Below are 21,698 nucleotides of genomic sequence, written 5' to 3'. Positions count from 1 at the left end.
CCAATATGTATACAGAACAGACCAATCAGACACCAGCATCCAATATGTATACAGAACAGACCAATCAGACACCGGCATCCAATATGTATACAGAACAGACCAATCATCAGACCCTGGCATCCAATATGTATACAGAACAGTCCAATCATCAGACACCGGCATCCAATATGTATACAGAACAGACCAATCAGACACCGGCATCCAATATGTATACAGAACAGACCAATCATCAGACACCGGCAGCCAATATGTATACAGAACAGACCAATCGTCAGACACCGGCATCCAATATGTATACAGAACAGACCAATCAGACACCAGCATCCAATATGTATACAGAACAGACCAATCAGACACCGGCATCCAATATGTATACAGAACAGACCAATCATCAGACACCGGCAGCCAATATGTATACAGAACAGACCAATCGTCAGACACCGGCAGCCAATATGTATACAGAACAGACCAATCAGACCCTGGCATCCAATATGTATACAGAACAGTCCAATCATCAGACACCGGCATCCAATATGTATACAGAACAGACCAATCAGACACCGGCAGCCAATATGTATACAGAACAGACCAATTAGGCTCCAACAGCAAATGTGTATACAAGACAGAACAATTAGGCACCAGCAGCCAAAACGGTTTCTAAAGTCGGCCATAGATGGACCGAATCTCAACTGGTTCAGCAGGGACTGGCTGAGATTCAATCAATCAGTGGGCAGCCTGGTTGTATTGAAGTCCATCCATCGAAGGACTTCAATACAACCAGCTTGTCAGATTTTTTTTTCATGCGATTCCTGCCAGCAGCTAAATCATGGCTGAGCCATGATTAAGCACTGATCCAGTGTGAAATGCGTAGGCTGTTTTCCCTATTTTTGCTGCCTTTTGTAGTGCATTTTACCATTGATTCTACAATAAAGACAACTCAAGAGTTTTTTTGGAGTGCGGCTGTCCCTTCTTCCGAAGTTTCCACCATTTGCCTTGTGCATTGCCGGCACTCTTGGTTTCCTGAGAGGTTCTTGATTGCTTAGTATACCCACCTGGAACGGTGACTCCCTTCCCCCATTGGGAGCTAAAGACTGAACAATACTAAACGCGAGGGGCTGCGCTGCATAAAACACTAGACTGGAGTTCCAGGCCTGGTCCACACTTTGAAATCGGATGGCAGCGAGACTCGGGGCACGACTTGCATGCGACTTCTGTAACAGGCGTCAATGCAAGTCGCCCCAAAGTTGGACCCAAAGTAGCGCAGGAAACTTTATCTCAGTCGGTGCGACTTGAGTCACACCGATTACAACGGTTTCATTGCACAGGATAAGACTCGACTTCTGATGCGACAATTGCTCTAAAGTTGGATCGAATTGTCGCATCACTGTGAACCGGGCCTTATATGAAACAACAGTTATTTTCGTTTTTATAACTACAAGTCTCAGCACCCCATGACATGTAATTCACAGAAAAGTGGCATAACCTTGTACGCAGTCCCCGTACTTCATGACCGAAGCTTTGTGCATCTGGGTCTTCCGCAAGCTGTAAAAAAAGATAAATAAGCCATGTACGTCAGATCTGTTATGTTAAAGCAAAAATCCAAGCAACAGCTCAATACACATTAAATAAATAGGCCCAGACTCTCAAAGGGCTTACGACGGCGCAGCGCCATGTACGCCGTCGTAAGTCCTAATCTGGGCCGTCGTATCTCTGCGTAGCGCCGTCGTATCTATGCGACTGATTCTTAGAATCAGTTACGCATAGATATCCATTAGATCCGACAGGCGTAAGTCTCTTACGCCGTCGGATCTTAAATGCATTTTTTTTTTTGTCCGCTAGGTGTCGCCTCCGTAGTTTTCCCCGTCGAGTATGCAAATTAGCTAGATACGCGAATTCCCCAACGTACGCGCGGCCGACGCAGTAAAGTTACGACGTTTACTTTAGGCTTGTCCCGGCGTAAAGTTGCCCCTGGGTATATGAGGCGCAACCAATGTTAAGTATGGCCGTCGTTCCCGCGTCGAAATTTATAAATTTACGTCGTTTGCGTAAGTCGTCCGTGAATGGTGCTGGATGTAATTTACGTCCACGTCAAAACCAATGACGTGCTTGCGACGTCATTTAGAGCAATGCACGCCAGTAAATTTTATGGACGGCGCATTGCGCCCCCTACCCGCCGAATTTGAATTGCGCCGGGTGATTTACGTTACGCCGCCGCAACTTTACACGCAAGTGCTTTGTGAATTAAGCATTTGCTTGAAAAACTTGCGGCGGCGGCGTAACGTAAATCAGATACGTTACGCCCGCCCAGTTTTACGCCATTCTACGAGAATCTGGGCCATAGAAAGGAGCCGTCTTATCTGGCAGAGGATTTGTATTTTTGTCCATTCAGTGCCGAGATCTACATAGTCCTGCAAAACCAGCCTGGTGATCCGATATTTCTCTGCTGCAGGTAAGAAAAACAGCTAGATTCCAAGCCGGGAGCAAGAAATCTTGCTGATTGATAGGGGATCAAATACTTATTTCACTCATTAAAGCGGATGTCCGCTGAAAAAAAAACATTAAAAGCCAGCAGCTACAAATACTGCAGCTGCTGACTTTTAATATTAGGACACTTACCTGTCCTGGATCGCTCGTCACTCTGCTGCCCCCCCCCACCCCCCCCCCGGCATCCTCAGTGAGGGAACCAGGAAGTGAAGCGCTCCGGCTTCACTGCCCGGTTCCCTACGGCGCATGCGCGAGTCGCGCTACGCCTGCCGATTGTGTACTGGGAGCCGAGTGTTCCCAGAACACAACAGGGGGGGGGGGGTTTGGTGACATCATGCCCGCAGTCTGCCCGAGACTGTGTGGCCCGGAAGTGGGTGCAAATACCCGTCTTTAGACAGGTATCTGCACCCCCCTCCCCCCTGAAAGGTGTCAAATCTGACACCGGAGGGGGGGAGGGTTCCGATCAGCGGGAGTTCCACTTTAGGGTGGTGCTCCGCTTTAAAATGCAAATCAATTTATAACGTTTTTGAAATGCGTTTTTCTGGATATTTTTGTTGTTGTTCTGTGTCTCACTGTTAAAACAAACCTAAATTATCCAGCTGGGGTCCGCGCTATAGCCGAATGACGGCTACAGCATGGACCTGAAAATCCAAGTGGACGTCAATTGACGTCCGCCCCTTTTGGCGTTCCCGGCGCGCGCTCCCGAGCTCGCAGCGGGGGAAACTCTGTGTTGGCTGTGTCCCTTGGACACAACCAATCACAGATCGCGACGAACGGCCAATCGGAGTGGCCGTTTGCTATGCGATCTGTGCGGCCAATGAGAGATGATCTCAAATGTAAACATTTGAGATCATCTCTCATTGCCGGCTCACACAGAGACAGCGTCCTGTCTCTGGAAAGGAGACCGATCTGTGTCTCTTGTACATAGGGACACAGATCGGTCACCCCCCCAGTCACCCCCCCTCCACCTACAGTTAGAACACTATATAGGGAACATATTTAACCCCTTCTTCACCCCCTAGTGTTAACCCCTTCAATGCCAGTCACATTTATACAGTAATTAGTGCATATTTATAGCACTGATCGCAGTAAAAATGTGAATGGCGCCAAAAATGTGTCCGATGTGTCCGCCATAATGTCGCCGTCCCAATAAAAATCGCAGATCGCCGCCATTACTAGTAAAAAAATAAAACTAAAAAAAAAAATACAATTCTGTCCCCTATTTTGTAGGCGCTATAACTTTTGCGCAAACCAGTGGCTTATTGCGATTTTTTTTTTTTTTTTTACCAAAAATATGTAGAATACGTATCGGCCTAAACTGAGATTTTTTTTTTTTTTAAATTGGGATATTTATTATAGCAACAAGTAAAAAATATTGTATTTTTTTTTTCAAAATTGTCGCTCTTTTTTGTTTATAGCGCAAAAAATAAAAACCGCACAGGCGATCAAATAACACCGAAAGAAAGCTCTACTTGTGGGGGAAAAAAGGACGTCAATTTTGTTTGGGAGCCACATCGCACGACCGCGCAATTGTCAGTTAAAGCGACGCAGTGCCGGAAGCTGAAATTTCACCTGGGCAGGAGGGGGGTATATGTGCCCAGTAAGCAAGTGGTTATAGACTGATCATTTCTTTGTCAGTGGGCATAGGGGATCGAATACTTTTTTTCCCTCGCTATATGTATATTCCGAACCTCTAATACACCTCATCATATCAGAGAACTGACTTTATATGTGTGATGCACCAATGACAGACAACATGCACTTAGCTTTACAAATAACTTACTGAAAGTACTGAGCGCAGCTGACCGGGGACTGTGGACTGAGGACTGTCACTGGTCCACAAATTAGATGCTTCTGGAAAGAAAACAAACATTTTTAAAACTCAGCTTTATAGATAACATACAGAGTCAGCGCCGGTGTTTTGGAGCCCAAGGGCCCCTCCAGTGAAAAGACAATTGGGGGTGTCAATGTCACCGTGACAAGGACCCCCGAAGATTGTCCCTTCCCATCTCTGCAGCCCAGAAGATAGTAGACATGGGACCCGGTGTTTAACATGACTACAGATTTAGGTAAGTAAAGGGGCTTTTAGATTAGGTTTTTTTAAAACTAATATGGTGATTAGTTAACCACTTAAGACCCGGACCTTTAGGCAGCTAAATGACCTGGCCTGGTTTTTGCGATTCGGCACTGCGTCGCTTTAACTGACAATTGCGCGGTCGTGCGACGTGGCTCCCAAACAAAATTGGCGTCCTCTTTTTTCCCACAAATAGAGCTTTCTTTTGGTGGTATTTGATCACCTCTGCGTTTTTTATTTTTTTGTGCTATAAACAAAAATAGAGCGACGATTTTGAAAAAAAATCAATATTTTTTGCTATAATAAATATCCCCCAAAAATATATTAAAAAAAAAAAATTTCCTCAGTTTAGGCCGATACGTATTCTTCTACCTATTTTTGGTAAAAAAAAAAAAAAAAAAAATCGCAATAAGCGTTTATCGATTGGTTTGCGCAAAATTTATAGCGTTTACAAAATAGGGGATAGTTTTATTGTATTTATATTAATTGTTTATTTTTTACTACGAATGGCGGCGATCAGCGATTTTTTTCGTGACTGCGACATTATGGCGGACACTTCGGACAATTTTGACACATTTTTGGGATCATTGTCATTTTCACAGCAAAAAATGCATTAAAAATGCATTGTTTACTGTGAAAATGACAATTGCAGTGTCAATGTCACTGTGACAAGGACCCCCGAAGATCGTCCCTTCCCATCTCTGCAGCCCAGAAGATAGTAGACATGGGACCCGGTGTTTCACATGACTACAGATTTAGGTAAGTAAAGGGGCTTTTAGATTAGTTTTTTTTTTAAACTAATATGGTGATTAGTTAACCACTTAAGACCCGGACCTTTAGGCAGCTAAAGGACCCGGCCAGTTTTTGCGATTCGGCACTGCGTCGCTTTAACTGACAATTGCGCGGTCGTGCGACGTGGCTCCCAAACAAAATTGGCGTCCTTTTTTTCCCACAAATAGAGCTTTCTTTTGGTGGTATTTGATCACCTCTGCGGGTTTTATTTTTTGCGCTATAAACAAAAATATAGCGACAATTTTGAAAAAAAATGCAATATTTTTTACTTTTTGCTATAATAAATATCCCCCAAAAATATATATACAAATTTTTTTTTCCTCAGTTTAGGCCGATACGTATTCTACCTATTTTTGGTAAAAAAATAAATTTAAAAAAAATCGCAATAAGCGTTTATCGATTGGTTTGCGCAAAATTTATAGCGTTTACAAAATAGGGGATAGTTTCATTGCATTTTTATAAATTATTTATTTTTTACTACTAATGGTGGCGATCAGCGATTTTTTTCCGTGACTGCGACATTATGGCGGACACTTCGGACAATTTTGACACATTTTTGGGACCATTGTCATTTTCACAGCAAAAAATGCATTAAAAATGCATTGTTTACTGTGAAAATGACAATTGCAGTTTGGGAGTTAACCACAGGGGGCGCTGAAGGGGTTAAGTGTGACCTCATCTCTGTTTCTAACTGTAGGGGGGTGTGGCTGTAGGTGTGACGTCATTGATTGTGTTTCCCTATAAAAGAGAACACACGATCGATGCAGCCGCCACAGTGAAGAACGGGGAAGCTGTGTTTTCACACAGCTCTCCCCGTTCTTCAGCTCCAGGGACCGATCGCGGGACTCCAGCGGCGATCGGGTCCGCGAGTCCCGCGGTCACAGAGCTTCGGACCGGGTCGCGTGCCATTCTGCTGACGTATATCGGCGTGAAGGGGTCCCTAAGTGGTTAAAGGAGATGTTGCTGCTCTCCACTCTGCCCCTTCAACGCTCATTGGAGCACCAGGCTGGAGATGGAGCGGGCACAGCTGGTTTTGACTCTCAGCCAAGTGCTGAGAGCTGGAGCCAACTGCCAATCAGATACTGTGTGGATCCCAGCAATACGATCAGGATCCTTTCAGAGCCTGGAGCGAGTCTGTGATGTCAGCTGACAGCAGGCTTTAGCCTGCTATTGGCTGAATCTGGGTCATTGGAGAGCAAAAGTAAGTGCACTCCTGTGACCCACAAAAGAAGTATGATCAAAAAAAAAACTTTGACCATGCTTCTCTTGATGGGGTAGTGGTAATAGGAGAACAGATTTAAAGCTGAAATCCGGGGAGCCAGCCACTTTGTAAACCATGCAGGCATACTATAAAGTCCAAAGAAGTGCATGTCACTTTCTGGACTTATCTCTCTTATTTACAGTACATTTGACTGTTTTATGGAGTCCTGGGAGGATAGCAATTGCTACACTCTGGGGATCTGAGAGGAGAGATGCGGTGTTCTCACACACAGCAGCTCTGCCTTCCCCTGCCCTCTGCTGCTTATTCACAGGAGCCCTTGTACTTTGTGAATGAGTTCACTGACTACAAAGTGCTCTGTGATTGGACAGGAGAAGGCGAGGTGTGGGCACAGCAGCTGCAGAGAAGGCGAGGTGTGGGCACAGCAGCTGCAGAGAAGGTGAGGTGTGGGCACAGCAGCTGCAGAGGTGAGGTGTGGGCACAGCAGCTGTAGAGGAGGAGGGGGGTGAGCACAGCAGCTGCAGAGGAGGAGAGGGTGGGCACAGCAGCTGCAGAGGAGGAGAGGGGTGGGCACAGCAGCTGCAGAGGAGGAGAGGGGTGGGCACAGCAGCTGCAGAGGAGGAGAGGGGTGGGCACAGCAGCTGCAGAGAAGGAGAGGGGTGAACATAGCAGCTGCAGAGGAGGCAAGGGGTGGGCACAGCAGCTGCAGAGGAGGCAAGGGATGGGCACAGCAGCTGCAGAGCAGGCGAGGTGTGGGCTGAGCAGCTGCAAAGGAGGCAAGAGTTGGGCACAGCAGCTGCAGAGGAGGTGAGGGGTGGGCACAGCAGCTGCAGAGGATGTGAGGGGTGGGCACAGCAGCTGCAGAGGAGTAGAGGGGTGGCCGCAGCAGCTGCAGAGGAGTAGAGGGGTGGCCGCAGCAGCTGCAGAGGAGTGGCCGCAGCAGCTGCAGGGGAGGGGTGGTGGCAGCGGCTGCAGGGGAGGGGTGGTGGCAGCGGCTGCAGGGGAGGGGTGGTGGCAGCGGCTGCAGGGGAGGTGAGGGGTGGTCGCAGCAGCTGCAAAGAAGGAGAGGGGTGGGCACAGCAGCTGCAGGGGAGGCGAGGAGTGGTGGCAGCAGCTGCAGGGGAGGTGAGGGGTGGTGGCAGCAGCTGCAGGGGAGGTGAGGGGTGGTCGCAGCAGCTGCATGCGACCCTGCAGCTGAAGGAGCTGAGACCAGAAGGTCCAGTGTTGGAGCTCTGGAAATATAGCTATAGCGGTCCTTCTGGAGTTCCATAAAACTGTCAAATGTGAAATGAAGAATTAAGTCCAAGAGGTGGCATGCACCTGACTGGACTTAACTCATATTATGCCTGCACATTTTACAAAGTGGCTGAATTCCTAGAGTTCAGCTTTAAGGAAACAGATGGCAGGTTAATTTTATTCCCAAACACAACAGACTCCATCACATCTAAGGTAGGTTTCCTGTGGTTCACAGAAGAATGCTGGGAAGACCAGCAACATTGTTTAAGAGTTCCGTTCAGTAAACAGAAATAGACAAGAAAAGTGGATTTCTTACAAGATCAAGTGGTATTTAACTTACTTACTGAAAATATTGTCAGCCTAAAAAAAAAAAAAACGAATGCAGCCACCACATCTAAGGACTGGTAAGCTGCAATACAGGAAATGTTTGCCCTTTGAGTTTAGATCCTCTTTAAAGTGTAACAATCACCCAAAAGTGTAACCTATGACACATTTACTAAAAAATATCAGTTAGGCAGTCAAAGCCTTGATGATCTTCATGAACAGGAAAACACGACCAGTATCAGAGTGGAATCAGTAACGGCAGGAAGTCTCATTCCATTGCTTGGTATTAACCCTGCGTGCGCCGCATGGCAATCTCAGCAAATCAAAAGCTGCGTATTGAATACATCTCTTGTATGTTAAAGACTTACCTAGCTCAGTGATGTCTGTGCAGAATATATAAATACAAACAAACTGCAATTTTTTATTTTTTGTAAAATCTGAAACCTTGGGGTACATCTGTTTTATTGAGAAAACAAAAGTGAGTATTGACCATTGGAGCCGCAGCGTCTCCTCCACTTTGCCTTGGAAAAGTCTGGACCCCAGTGGCGGTTCGTCCATAGAGGGCGCTGGAGAGCCGCCCCCTCTGGCTCCGCACTGCCACTGACTAATAACATAGATTCATTGCATTGCATGAATCGATGTTATTGTCGCCGCTGCCGCTGGTCTATTCAGATGGCCAGACCTAGAGCGCCGGCAACCTGAATAACGGCAGCTGGTTGGCTGTACGGAAGTGCCTATCAGAGCCAGTGGCTCCGATAGGCTTTCCGACTACAGCCCTCAGGCTGTAGTCGGCTTCCCAATGCTTATCCTCGGGACGTACCGGCGGTGCGTTCCCTGGATAAGACTGACAGGCGTCTCAGCCAATCAGGTTCACTGGTTCTGGCTATTGGTAACCTGATTGGCTGAAGCGTCATCGAGGGCGGGAGAAGACATCGAGGGACGTGGATGGCTGACTCCAGTAAAGGTAAGTGCCGGGCGGGGGGAGGAAAGGGGTATTTTACAGGGCACAGTGGCGATGAAGGGCACAGTGACATCAATGGGCACAGTGGCAACAATGGGCACAGTGGGGACGATTGGCACAGCGGCATGAATGGGCACAGTGGCGACAATTTGGCACAGTGGCGACAATTAAAGGGCACAGTTACATCAATGGGCACAGTGGAGACAATTAAAGGGCACAGTGGTGATAATTGGCACAGTGGCGACAATTGATGGCACAGTGGATGGCACAGATGGCATGGCAAAGTGGTGACAATTGATGGCACAGTGGCTGCGTTTCATGGCATGACACAGTGACTGCATTTGATGGCACAGTGGTGACAATTGATGGCACAGTGGCTGCGTTTGATGGCATGGCACAATGGTGACAATTGATGGCTGCATTTGATGGGCACATTGAGGCTGCAATTTTTTTCTTTTTCGTTTGCGCCCCACCAAAAATTTTGAGCACCAGCAACCACTGCTGGACCCTTATGGATTTAATTAGTATTTCTTTCCAAAATTCTTTTGTACATCTTTCTCCGTCTCTCTCCACCAATTGTGGGCTCCCCCCCCTCTATTGGGGTACGGTTATATATGAGATGTTGATCCAATCTCTATTATATATTATATAGCCTTCTCTTGATTCTCGTATTTCTTTGGAGCTGGAGTCTACTTATCATTTCCCTATTTACATTGTGTAAGATATACTCATACCTTCTATGTCTGATGTAAATATCTAAACTTGACTTTGTAGAATTTGTCTTTTAGGGTCCATTCAATGAAGTCCTCAACAAAGAACTCCCTGAGGAAGCCTGCTATAGTTGAAACGCGTAGGGGAATAGTTGTGCTGCAGTATTGTTTTGAGGAACAACATTATGTGCAATTTTTGATCTTGACATGTATGGCCTACTTCGTTGTATGCATCATGTTTTCAAGTTCATATGGATTTTAAGGTTTGTATTAAAATTAAAAATTAAAATTTGTTTTAATTAAAAAAAATTAAAAAATGTAATTCAATACTATTGTTTGAATTATAAGTGTCTCCTGATGCCTTTAACTACTTGCCGACCAGCCGCCGCAGTTATACGGCGGCAGGTCGTCTCCCCTGCACGAGAGCCCGCAGCTATTCGTCGCCTCGCGAAGCGGGCACTAGGCGCGCCCCCCGCTCATCCCTGATCCCGACGCGCGTGCCCAGCGGATGCGATCACCGCCGGGCACCTGCGATCGCTCGTTACAGAACGAGGACCGGGAGCTGTGTGTGTAAACACACTGCTCCCGGTCCTGTCAGGGGGCGAAATGCCTGACCGTCTGTTCATACAATGTATGAACAGCGATCAGTCATTTCCCCTAGTGAGTCCACCCCCCCTACAGTTAGAACACACCCAGGGAACACACTTAACCCCTTCCCCGCCCCCTAGTGTTAACCCCTTCCCAGCCAGTGGCATTTTTATAGTAATCCAATGCATTTTCATAGCACTGATCGCTATAAAAATGCCAATGGTCCCAAAAATTTGTCAAAAGTGTCCGCCATAATGTCGCAGTACCGGAAAAAAAAAAAAAAAAAAAAAAAAAACGCTGATCGCCGCCATTACTAGTAAAAAAAAAAATATGAATAAAAATGCCATTAAACTATCCCCTATTTTGTAAACGCTATAACCTTTGCGCAAACCAATCAATAAACGTTCATTGCGTTTTGTTTTGTTTTTTACGAAAAATATGTAGAAGAATACGTATCGGCCTAAACTGAGGAAATTTTTTTTTTTTAGATAGATTTTTGGGGGGATATTTATTATAGCAAAAAAGTAAAAAACATTATTTTTTTTCAAAATTGTCGCTCTATTTTTGTTTATAGCGCAAAAACTAAATACCGCAGAGGTGATCAAATACCACCAAAAGAAGTATTTATTTGTGGGAAAAAAGGACGCCAATTTTGTTTGGGAGCTACGTCGCACGACCGCGCAATTGTCAGTTAAAGCGACGCAGTGCCGAATCGCAAAAAGTGCTCTGGTCTTTGACCAGCAATATGGTCCGGGGGTTAAGTGGTTAAAGTCCCGTCCATTTTTCCCTTTTTTTTGAGAATTCCCTTTAAATAAAAAAAGGAGGACAGAGGTTCTAACCCTAATCTATTCAAGTCTAAATATGTGCCCTCACTTTCAAAGGATTTCCTCTCACTTCTGGATGTGTTGCTTAAAACTAAAAAAAGTTCTGACTAGAGATACACCTTACTAATACGTCAAGGATTCCTTGCATATCATTCTTCACCACTCCATGCACTGCCTTCTTTCACAAGGTCTGTGTATTGGGTGACGGCGTTCATTACCTGAGTGACAGCTGCTGCTCCCGACTCCATCAACCTCCAGAGAAGGTCCAGCTTCTGTTGGTGGAACTCCTCCTCGCGGCTCACAATGTGAAGAACAGCACAGGGTACCGCCCCCTTCTGGTTGCAGAGGTAAATAAACACATCATAAGCATGGGACATATATATTTTACCATCACAGGTATTTATATATCGATGAAGAAATTCACACTTATAAATGTGCCTGACAGCGTTTACATGCGTGATCCCCAGCGGAGGTTCCCGGTGGTTCGCTGCAGAAGGCGGCCCCATTAAGTCCCGGTTCACACCTATGGCATTTGTAGTGCTTTTTGCATTTTTTAGATTTGCAAATCAAGGCTGCTCACATGTAGAAGCTATGCAAGGATCACCTGCGAGTGATCGGTCCTGGATGCAGACTGTCTTTCATACGGATGTCTCCTGCAGATAATTGCTGGGAATCCCCACTGGGGTTCTTGTAATGGTCGAGCACATTCACAGGTATAAATGTGGCCTATTACACAGCACTTTAGATATGGTACATTCACATCAGTCCCTGACCTCATGCAGCTTACAATCTAAGGGCCCGATCTCACATGCACACACATACTGGGGCCATAAAGATAGGAGCCAATTAACCTATCAGCATGTGTTTAGAAGGTGGGAGGAAACCAAAGTACACAGAGGAAACCCACACAAGCACAGAGAGAACATGCAAACTCAATGCAGATAGTAGCCCCGAATTCAGAAATCCAAATACGCCGTGGTAACTCTGAGTGCGGGCCGTCGCATCTCGGCGTCTGATTCATAGAATCAGATACGCCTCAATGTTGCCTAGATACGAGTGGCATATGTCTCCTACGCCGTCGTATCTTAGCAATATTTACGCTGACCGCTAGGGGCGCTTCCTTAGACTTTCGCGTTGAATATGCAAATTAGGTAGATACGCAGATTCAGAAACGTACGTCCGCCCGGCGCATTTTTTTACGTCGTTTGCGTAAGGCTTTTTCCGGCGTAAAGTTACTGCTCATAAAGCAGGGGTAAGTCATGTTAAGTATGGACGTCGGAAACGACCGAACAGCGTCGTTTACGTAAGTCGTTCGCGAATAGGGCTGTACGTAAGTTACGTTCACGTCGAAAGCATTGACAGTTTGCGGCGCACTTGGAAACGTTCACGGACGGCGCATGGGCCGTTCGTAAAAAACGTCAAATACGTGGGGTCACAATTAATTTACATAAAACACGCCCACATCATCCACATTTGAATTAGGAGGGCTTACGCCGGATCACATACGCTACGCCGCCGTAACTTAGGGCGCAAGTTCTTTATGAATACGGAACTTGCGCCCTAAGTGACGGCAGCGTAACGTATCTGAGATACGCTACGCCCGCCGATAGATACTCTATTGTATCTGAATCCGGGCCAGTGTCTTGGTTGGGAGTTGAACTGAGGGCCCCTGTGCTGCAAGGCAGAAGTGTTATCCCAAACCACTGTGCTGCCCTTATTCCACCATTTAGACCCCAATAAAGAACGATCTCCGAGGCGAAAGTGTGATCGTGGGAAGAGGAAGCAGACATTTAGCAAGCTACAATGTAGGCAGTTCTCATAACAAAGAAGCTAACCTCTGGAGGTACTCACCACAGACACCTTGACAGAATTCTCCAGCTGTGCCACATGGTTCAGGTCTTCCTCGCTGACTAAATGACAAAACGCATAGATGAGATTCAGTAAGAAAAGACAGACAGAATCAAGCGCCAAGCGCAACTTAGGCTGCCTGTCATTTGGTAATGTGTCTGCCGCAGTTGTTTTGCTTGCTTTGACTTCTTCACCTGTAATCCTGGACATCCAACTGCGAGCCACTTCTATCCCACCACATTTCCAATGGATTTCTACTTAAAAGTGAACCTGTCACTATGCCCATCGATCACTGCAGCACTGTCACACACTTCTTGTAGAGAACTTTTATTCAAATGTAGTTGACTCAACCCACCATGATATGCACAAAGGTAGTAGAACAATGCGCAGACTGGACAAGGACAATCTGTCCAAAGTAATTCCCAAAGATGATAACGTGCCAAGAGTCTTAGAACCTGGGTGGATGGCGTGGTTGATGGGCCTGTTGAATCCCTTCCTGTGAACTTCCTATTTAACCACTTGCCGTCCGCACTATACCCGAAAGATTTATACAGCGCAGTCGTCCAGCTCTGGAAGGGCGTCTATTAACGTACTGCCAGAACCCCGCCCCTTTGTGTGCCCGTGGGTTAAAAGTCTGCCGTCATTGGCCCTTTGCCTCGATCACAGAGAACGCCCCCGGAGGGGGGGCATAGAGCATGACGATAATCGGCATTTGTTTGCATGTGATGAGCTGTGATTGGACACAGCCGATCACATGGTAAAAAGCCACTGTGATTTGCCCTTTGCCTCGATCACAGAGCAAGTCCAATCACAGCTCATGACATGTAAACAAATGCCGGTTATCGGCATGCTCTGTGACCTCAGGGGCGTGCTCTGTGATAAAGGGAAAGGGGCAATCACAGCGGCCTTTTACCATGCGATCAGCTGTGTCCAATCACATGTAAACAAATGCCGGTTATCGGCATGCTCTGTGACCCCAGTGGCGTGCTCTTTGATTGGGGCAAAGGGCCAATCACAGCGGCCTTTTACCATGCAATCAGCTGTGTCCAATCACAGCTCATCACATGTAAACAAATGCCGGTTATCAGCATCTCCTTTCCTCAGCTCTGTCACTGTCTGAGGAAAGGAAAGGCGATAACCGTCAATCTTTTCTGTCTTTTTGCGTTTTTGTGTAGCAAAAAAAAAAAAAAAGGGCCCAATTTGGACATTTTCACTCAGGGGGTGTACTCACTTTTGTTGCCAGCGGTTTAGACATTAATGGCTGTGTGTTGAGTTATTTTGTGGAGAAAGCAAATTGACACTGTTATACAAGCTGTACACTCACTACTTTACATTGTATCAACGTGTCATTTCTTCAGTGTTGTCACATGAAAAGATAGAATAAAATATTTACAAAAATGTGAGGGGTGTACTGACTTTTGTGAGATAATGTATATATCCAAAAACTGTGAATGAAAATGTAACAACTCTGACTTACCCAGAAAATGGTCGATATTCGGGTCATATCCCTCCAGGCAGAGGCCATGCTCCTGTGCGCGGGATTTCAGATGTACACTGAAGAGGACGGACACAGAAGACTCATCTGCAGGCGGGTGGGAGTTCACACTGACACTGTTGCTGCCAAGTTCTTCCTTCAAGCAATGCTTGTACCTAGAAATGTTCTGATCTACCTCTGGAGATTTAACATCAGAAGGCCAAGTGATCCCCAGCTGCTTCAAAAAGTCGCCAACTTCCTTGTTCCTGATTGGAGGAATCAGATGGACTTGTTCCCTAAAAACCAAAAAATGAACATAAAGGAGAGCTCTACAGCTACTGGACCATCTTCAGAAACCAGATTACTTTATATAATACTCAAGGAGAAATATGTTTAAAGCTGAAACATGTCATACTTACCTGCTTTGTGCAAGGGTATTACACAGAGCGGCACCAAATCTCCTCTTCTGGGGTCCCCGACCAGCCCTCTCGGGTCCTCCATAGAACGCTGCTTCCTATGGGGGCACACGTGCAGGCTCGCTCCCAAGCTTGGCTGTGTGCTTCTGTAGACACCCAAAGCATAGCTCGACCCCCCCCATTTACAGAGCAGTTCCCTTTATATAAAAGTGCCCCCCTTTACAGTGCAGTCCCCTTTACATCACAACCCACCTTTACCAGGGGTGGCCCGTACATTAAGGGTGCACGGGCACCGCCTTCCCTATCCATGCGTCTGGCCCCTTTCAGGACACCGGTGCATGGATTCCAATTCGGAGGGGCTGTTTTTTTGAAATACCGATTAGAGGCAGAGGCTCAAATAGGCTTCAACATAGGGTGGGCTCGGGTCCCAGAGAGTGTGCGCTTAGCCCACCCAGGGGCTGTTGTAACACTGATCCTCCTCCCGGCCAATCAGGAAGCGGGTGTTTTGACACCAGCCACCTGATTGGCTGCAAGGACAAGCTATCCTATTGGATGCCTAGGAGGAGGGAGGAGCCAACGTGATGCAGGGGACACAGGAGTCGCTGCCCGCCACCCATAAGAGACCGCAACTCACCCATAGGAGCCTGCACGCCTGCAACCGATGGGGTAAGTGCCGGGGTGGGGGTGGTTGCTTGCCATTACTGTGCAGTCCCCTTTTTATCACATCCCCCTTTACATTGCAGTGCCCCATTTACATCAAATCCCCCTTTACATTACAGTGCCCCCTTTACATCACAGTGCCCCCTTTACATCACAGTGCCCCCCTTTACATCACAGTGCCCCCTTTAAATTACAACCCCCCTTTACGTCACAATCCCACTTTACATTACAGTGCCCCCTTTACAAAGCAGTCCCTGTTACATCAATGTAAAGGGGCACTGTGATGTAAAGGGGTCTGCACTGTAGGGGCACTGTGAAGTAAAGGGGGGGGGCTTTAATGTGAAGGGGAATTTAGGACACTGGTATAAAGGCGGGACTGTGCTTTAAAGGGGGGAGGGGGGGGGTTGAGGACAGACTCTGTGAATATCCAGTCCACCAGCCAACACCCCCCAGTTCCTTGGGAAAATTGGCTGTTCTTGGTGCCCATTGCTCTAACCGAACCCGGTCCTTTATAATTCTACGAACCCTTTTAATCTGAGCACCTCCGCCAGGTGATCTGCTACTAATACGGCTCTAAGGTGACTGAGCTTGAAGGTGTCCAGACTGGAGGAGGCATGCAGGGGGACGCAGTTCAGGATGAATGTGGTCTGTACACCATCCGAGGAGGACGGGACGGGCTTCAGATACGGCGTGAAGTCTCTCAGGATTCGATGGAAAGTTTCAGGTCTGTCCAGCTGGATGACGAGCCCGGCTTCCGTCTGCAGACATCTTCTTATAGGGAGAATTCCCGGGACTTTTATAGTCGTCAGCTTCTGGATCAGCTCTGCCGGAACCTGCGAAACGAAACCGCGTTAGATGACTGGAAGATTCCAGTATAGACATGTGCAGAACCAAAATTTGTTTTGTTTCAATACGTTATTTACATAAATTTGCCAAGTTAATTTTGTCTAACTCATTCAATTTGCTTTCAGAATTCGTTTAGTTTATTAGAATTTAATTCAAATTTTCCAAATTCGCTCATATTGAACTCAATTGAACCGAATTCGGAAAATTCGAATGGAATGCCAATTCTAATTTTTCTATTCAAAATCTGAATTTTGGAAGATGGTTATATTCTCTCTCTGCCATTCTATTGTTTTTTTTTTTCCTATTCTTTTATTGTCTACTCTATTCTTTTCTATTATATTATTTTCTTATATTTAAATTTATTCTATTAGAAATTATAATTTCAGACGGAAGATGGTTATATTCTTTCAATTCTATTGGTATTTCTATTCTATTATTTTCTATTCAAATTCTAACTTATTCTATTTGAAATTCGAATTTTGGAAGATGGTTATATTCCATTCTATTCTATTGTTTTTTTTCTATTCTATTTTTTTTACTATTCTTTTATTCTCTATTCTATTGTTTTCTATTCAAATGTATTCCGTTCGGATTTCGGAAGATTGTTATATTCTTTTCTATTTAAAATTTTAATTTCGGAAGATGGTTACAGTGAGGGGGAAACAGGTATTCGCCTGCTGATTTTGTATGTTTGCCCACTGACAAAGAAATGATGGGCCAGATTCTCATACATTTGCGGCGGCGCAACGTAACCCGTTTACGTTACACCGCCGCAAGTTTTCAGTGCAAGTGCCGGATCCACAAAGCACTTACCTGTAAACTTGCGGCGGTGTATCGTAAATGCGTCCGGCGCAAGCCCGCCCAATTCAAATGGGGCGTGTACCATTAAAATTAGGCGCGCTCCCGCGCCGGACGTACTGCGCATGCTCAGTTTAGAAATTCCTGCCGTGCTTTGCGCGATGTGACGTCACTTTTTAGAACGGCGACATGCGTAGCGTCCATTCGTATTCCCGGACGTCTTACGCCAAAACAAAAAAAAAATTTAATTCGACCCGGGAACGACGGCCATACTTTAACATGGCTCGACTAAAGTTAAGCCATGTTAAAGCAGGTGTAACTTTGCGACGGGAAAAAATTACTAGCGACGACGTAACGAACGCAAAAACCTTCGTGGATCGCCGTAAATCCTCATTTGCATACCCGACGCTGGAATACGACGCAAAATCCCCCCAGCGGCGGCCGAAGTATTGCATCCTAAGATCCGACGGTGTAAGTCAATTACATCTGTCGGATCTTATGGATATCTATGTGTAACTGATTCTATGAATCAGCCGCATAGATAGGACAAGAGATACGACGGTGTATCAGGAGATACGCCGTCGTATCTATTCTGTGAATCTGGCCCGATCAGTCTATCATTTTAATGGTCGGTTTATTTTAACAGTGAGAGACGGAATAACAACAAAAATATCCAGAAAAACGCATTTCAAAAAAAGTTATACATTGATTTGCATTTTAATGAGCAAAATAATTATTTGATCCCCAAGCAAAACATGACTTAGTAGTTGGTGGAGAAACCCTTGTTGGTTGGGAATCACAGAGGTCAGACGTTTCTTGTAGTTGGTTTACCAGGTTTGCACATCTCAGGAGGGATTGTGTTCCACTCCTCTGCAGATCCTCTCCAAGTCATTAAAGTGGAGTTTCACCCAAAAATTGAACTTCCACTGTCTGGATTCCTCCCCCCCTCCGGTGTCATATTCGGCACCTTCCGGGGGAGGGGGGGGGGGTGTCGATACCTGTGTAATCCAAGTATTTGCTCCCACTTCCGGCAAAAGATCACCGCAATATCCAATGCAAGCTGGGACTTGTAGTGCCATAGATAACACTAGAGTGGCAGTGTTTGCTGGGACTTGTAGTGCCATAGATAACACTAGGGTTGCAGTGCTTGCTGGGACTTGTAGTGCCATAACAGTGCATGCTGGGTAAGGATAAGCTCTGGCGTGTTCACATAGAACACGTGCAGAGCCCGCCAGGAAGTGTGCACGGCGCTGCGCTAATAACAGCCAGGGAGACATTTCACGATCCCCGCAGCCGAGCATCAGGACAATGTCACCCTGGCTGTGATTAGCACAGCGCCGTGCACACTTCCTGGCGGGCTCTGCACGTGTTCTATGCGAACACGCCAGACCTCATCCTTAATGCTGGGACTTGTAGTGTCATAGATAACACTAGGGTGGCAGTGCTTGCTGGGACTTGTAGTGCCATCACACTAGGGTAGCAGTGCATGCTGGGACTTGTAGTACCATAGATAACACTAGGGTAGCAGTGCTAGATGGGACTTGTAGTTCCATAGATAATACTAGGGTGGCAGTGCTTGCTGGGACTTGTGGTTCCATAGATAACACTAATGGGGCAATGCTTGCTGGGACTTGTAATGCCATAGAGAACACTATGGAAGCAGTGCTTGCTGGGATTTGTAGTTCCAGAGAACACTAGGGTAGCGGTGCTTGCTGGGACTTGTAGTGCCATATATGTTGCTCGAATGGCAGTGCTTGCTGGGACTTGTAATGCCATAGAGAACACTACGGTAGCAGTGCATGCTGGGACTTATAGTTCCATAGAGAACACTAGAATAGCAGTGCATGCTGGGACTTGTAGTGCCATAGAGAACACTAGGGTAACAGTGCATGCTGGGACTTAGATAACACTAGGGGAGGGATGCTTGCTGGGACTTGTAGTGCCATAGATAACACTAGGGGGAGGAATGCTTGCTGGGACTTGTTGTAATGCCATAGAGAACACTATGGAAGCAGTGCTTGCTGGGACTTGTAGTTCCATAGAGAACACTAGGGTAGCAGTGCATGCTGGGACTTGTAATGCCATAGATAACACTAGGGGGAGGAATGCTTGCTGGGACTTGTAGTGCCATAGATAACAGGGTTAAGTTGGGACTTGCATTGCAATAGACAGCACTAAGTTGTCAGGTTTCCCAGCCCCCCGCCCATGCCATGTGCACCTCTCCCTCGGGGAAGGAATTCCTCAGCGCTCCGCGGGGCACCAGGAAGTCCCGGCTCCTCAGGTTCTTCTGGCTGCTTTCCTTGAACCAGGCGGCAGAGGGCGCCCCGCACTCCCGCAGGGCAGCAGCAAGCACCCGCAAAGTCTCCGACACCCACAGCGGCCCCGGCAATTCGCCGTCCCCGGTCTCCATAGCAGTAGTTCACAGGCGGAACCTTCGCAATGTGTGTACATTTTCCTGCCGGAGGAAATAAGGCGCGGACCCACTGCGACAATGAGCACGTCAGGTAGTGACAGTCCAGAAGCAGCCATATTTGTTGTGGGAAGAGCTGGTATATTTCAAAGTGAATCTGTGATTGGAGGGACATGGAGCTGACATGAGGTTGTCACTCCCATTGTCTTCACAGGCATTCTGTTTAAAGGGGTGGTTCCCCTTAAAATAAACTTTTGACATTGCATTTGCTATAATAATTACAATTAGAATCAGCTGGTTTTATGTAAAAAATACCTCCGTACGTAGCGTTTGGTATATTCGTTCCCACCGCCACTTACGGGTACGATGCTGGCGGTAGGCGTTCCTAATTGATGGACAGGCATCCGACCGACGCATCCATCGCGTCACGAGATGCCGAAAGAAGCCGAACGTCGGTGCGGCTCTATACGGCGCATGCGCACCGACGTTCGGCTTCTTTCGGCATCTCGTGACGCGATGGATGCGTCGGTCGGATGCCTGTCCATGAATTAGGAACGCCCACCGCCAGCATCGTACCCGGAAGTGGCGGTGGGAACGAATATACCAAACGCTACGTACGGAGGTATTTTTTACATAAAACCAGCCGATTCTAATTGTAATTATTATAGCAAATGCAATGTCAAAAGTTTATTTTTAGGGGAACCACCGCTTTAACTGCATGTCTGTGGTTGGAAACTTGCTAAGTAGTGAAACCAGAGGACAGGCCAGACAGTCAACAATGGCAGCACCCATTTCACACTATGTGGAACCATCCACCCACTCCGAAAGTAGAACTTAATTCAAACCTTTTTAACATTTTGGGTAGAGTAAGGGAGGGTTGCAAATCTGTGTGCCATTGGGTATATTTCCCTTTACTTCCTGTCCCCTAACCAAAACAGGAAGTGAGAGGAAATCCCAGGTTGTCCCCTATTGGAACACTATGTACCTCATAAATCCTGACTGGAAAATTCCCAGGACGTTGCTAAGAGAGCCCCGGCTATTACTACCCTCACTATCAGGAGCAAACTCTTTCTCTGATTTTAACCCCCTCCTCACATGCTCTTTCTCTCCCAGGATGCAGTAGCTCTGAGCTCAGCGTTTGAGAGCTGTAATGGTAAAGGATGTACAGTAACAGCTGGGCGTCTCTTGGCAATGTCCTGGGAGTTTTCCAGTCAGGCTTCATGAGGTACGTAAATGGCCTACACCTAGCAAGGGTATTATTCAACTTTGGTCAAAGCTGCACAGTTAATTTTTATCTAACCAATTACGGACTGCTTACCGTAGATATTCTGTTACAGGGCGGCCATTCTGCACCAGATCACGTAGGTACGTGATCTGACGCTTTCGGGTCTGGGCCACGCATGTGCGCCGGCTCCCTGCTCCCGCTGTGATTATATACAGCAGGAGCTGATTGGCGGCTACTGTGGACTCAATGTCCGCCGACACCCGCCGATCCTTCGGTATAGAGGGATAACGACAATCTGCCTTTTTTCTGTTAAAAAAAAGGCAGATCTCCATTCTGAAAGTACAGAAGACATGGATCCAGTGTCTCTGCAAAGCAGGGGCACCAATCCATGCCTTCCTCTAGTACAAGCACCTCCCCCAATTAGATTTGATTCTACAGGGGTGGGGCATTAGATTCTGCAGGGGTAGGGTATTCGATTCTGTAGGGGTAGGACATTCGATTCTGCAGGAGTAGGGCATTCGATTCTGCAGGGGTAGGGCATTCGATTCTGTAGGGGTAGGACATTAGATTCTGTAGGAGTAGGGCATTAGATTCTGTAGGAGTAGGGCATTAGCTTCTGTAGGGGTAGGGCATTAGATTCTGTAGGGGTAGGGCATTAGATTCTGTAAGGGTGGGGCATTAGATTCTGTAGGAGTAGGACATTCGATTCTGTAAGGGTAGGGCATTAGACTCTGCAGGGGTAAGGCCTTAGACTCTGTAGGGGTGGGGCATTAGATTTTGTAGGGGTAGGACATTAGATTCTGCAGGAG

The 21,698-nt window shown here is 46.7% G+C and overlaps 1 protein-coding gene across 2 annotated transcripts in view; it reads right to left on the bottom strand.

The window, feature by feature from the left end:
• DALRD3 (DALR anticodon binding domain containing 3) overlaps window positions 1-19,718 on the bottom strand; it is a 30,420-nt gene extending 10,702 nt beyond the window's left edge. Inside the window, exons 1-7 of one of the 2 annotated variants that reach the window (XM_040358926.1) lie at window positions 19,473-19,718; window positions 16,136-16,443; window positions 14,538-14,830; window positions 13,064-13,122; window positions 11,431-11,547; window positions 4,268-4,335; window positions 1,484-1,542 (exon numbers count right to left, since the gene is read on the bottom strand). In XM_040358926.1, coding sequence (XP_040214860.1) covers window positions 1,484-1,542; window positions 4,268-4,335; window positions 11,431-11,547; window positions 13,064-13,122; window positions 14,538-14,830; window positions 16,136-16,443; window positions 19,473-19,664 — 1,096 coding nt within the window. In that variant the 5' untranslated portion in view covers window positions 19,665-19,718. Of the gene's footprint in view, window positions 1-1,483; window positions 1,543-4,267; window positions 4,339-11,430; window positions 11,548-13,063; window positions 13,123-14,537; window positions 14,831-16,135; window positions 16,444-19,472 lie in introns of both variants that reach the window. The other variant, XM_040358925.1, reaches the window with a different exon arrangement.
• Between the last annotated feature and the right edge of the window lie 1,980 nt (window positions 19,719-21,698).

This window comes from Rana temporaria, chromosome 7, assembly GCF_905171775.1.
Source record: "Rana temporaria chromosome 7, aRanTem1.1, whole genome shotgun sequence".
Lineage (NCBI taxonomy): Eukaryota > Metazoa > Chordata > Amphibia > Anura > Ranidae > Rana > Rana temporaria.
The sequence above is the reverse complement of the archived record's forward strand: the minus strand, read 5'-3'. Positions and strand labels throughout refer to the sequence as shown.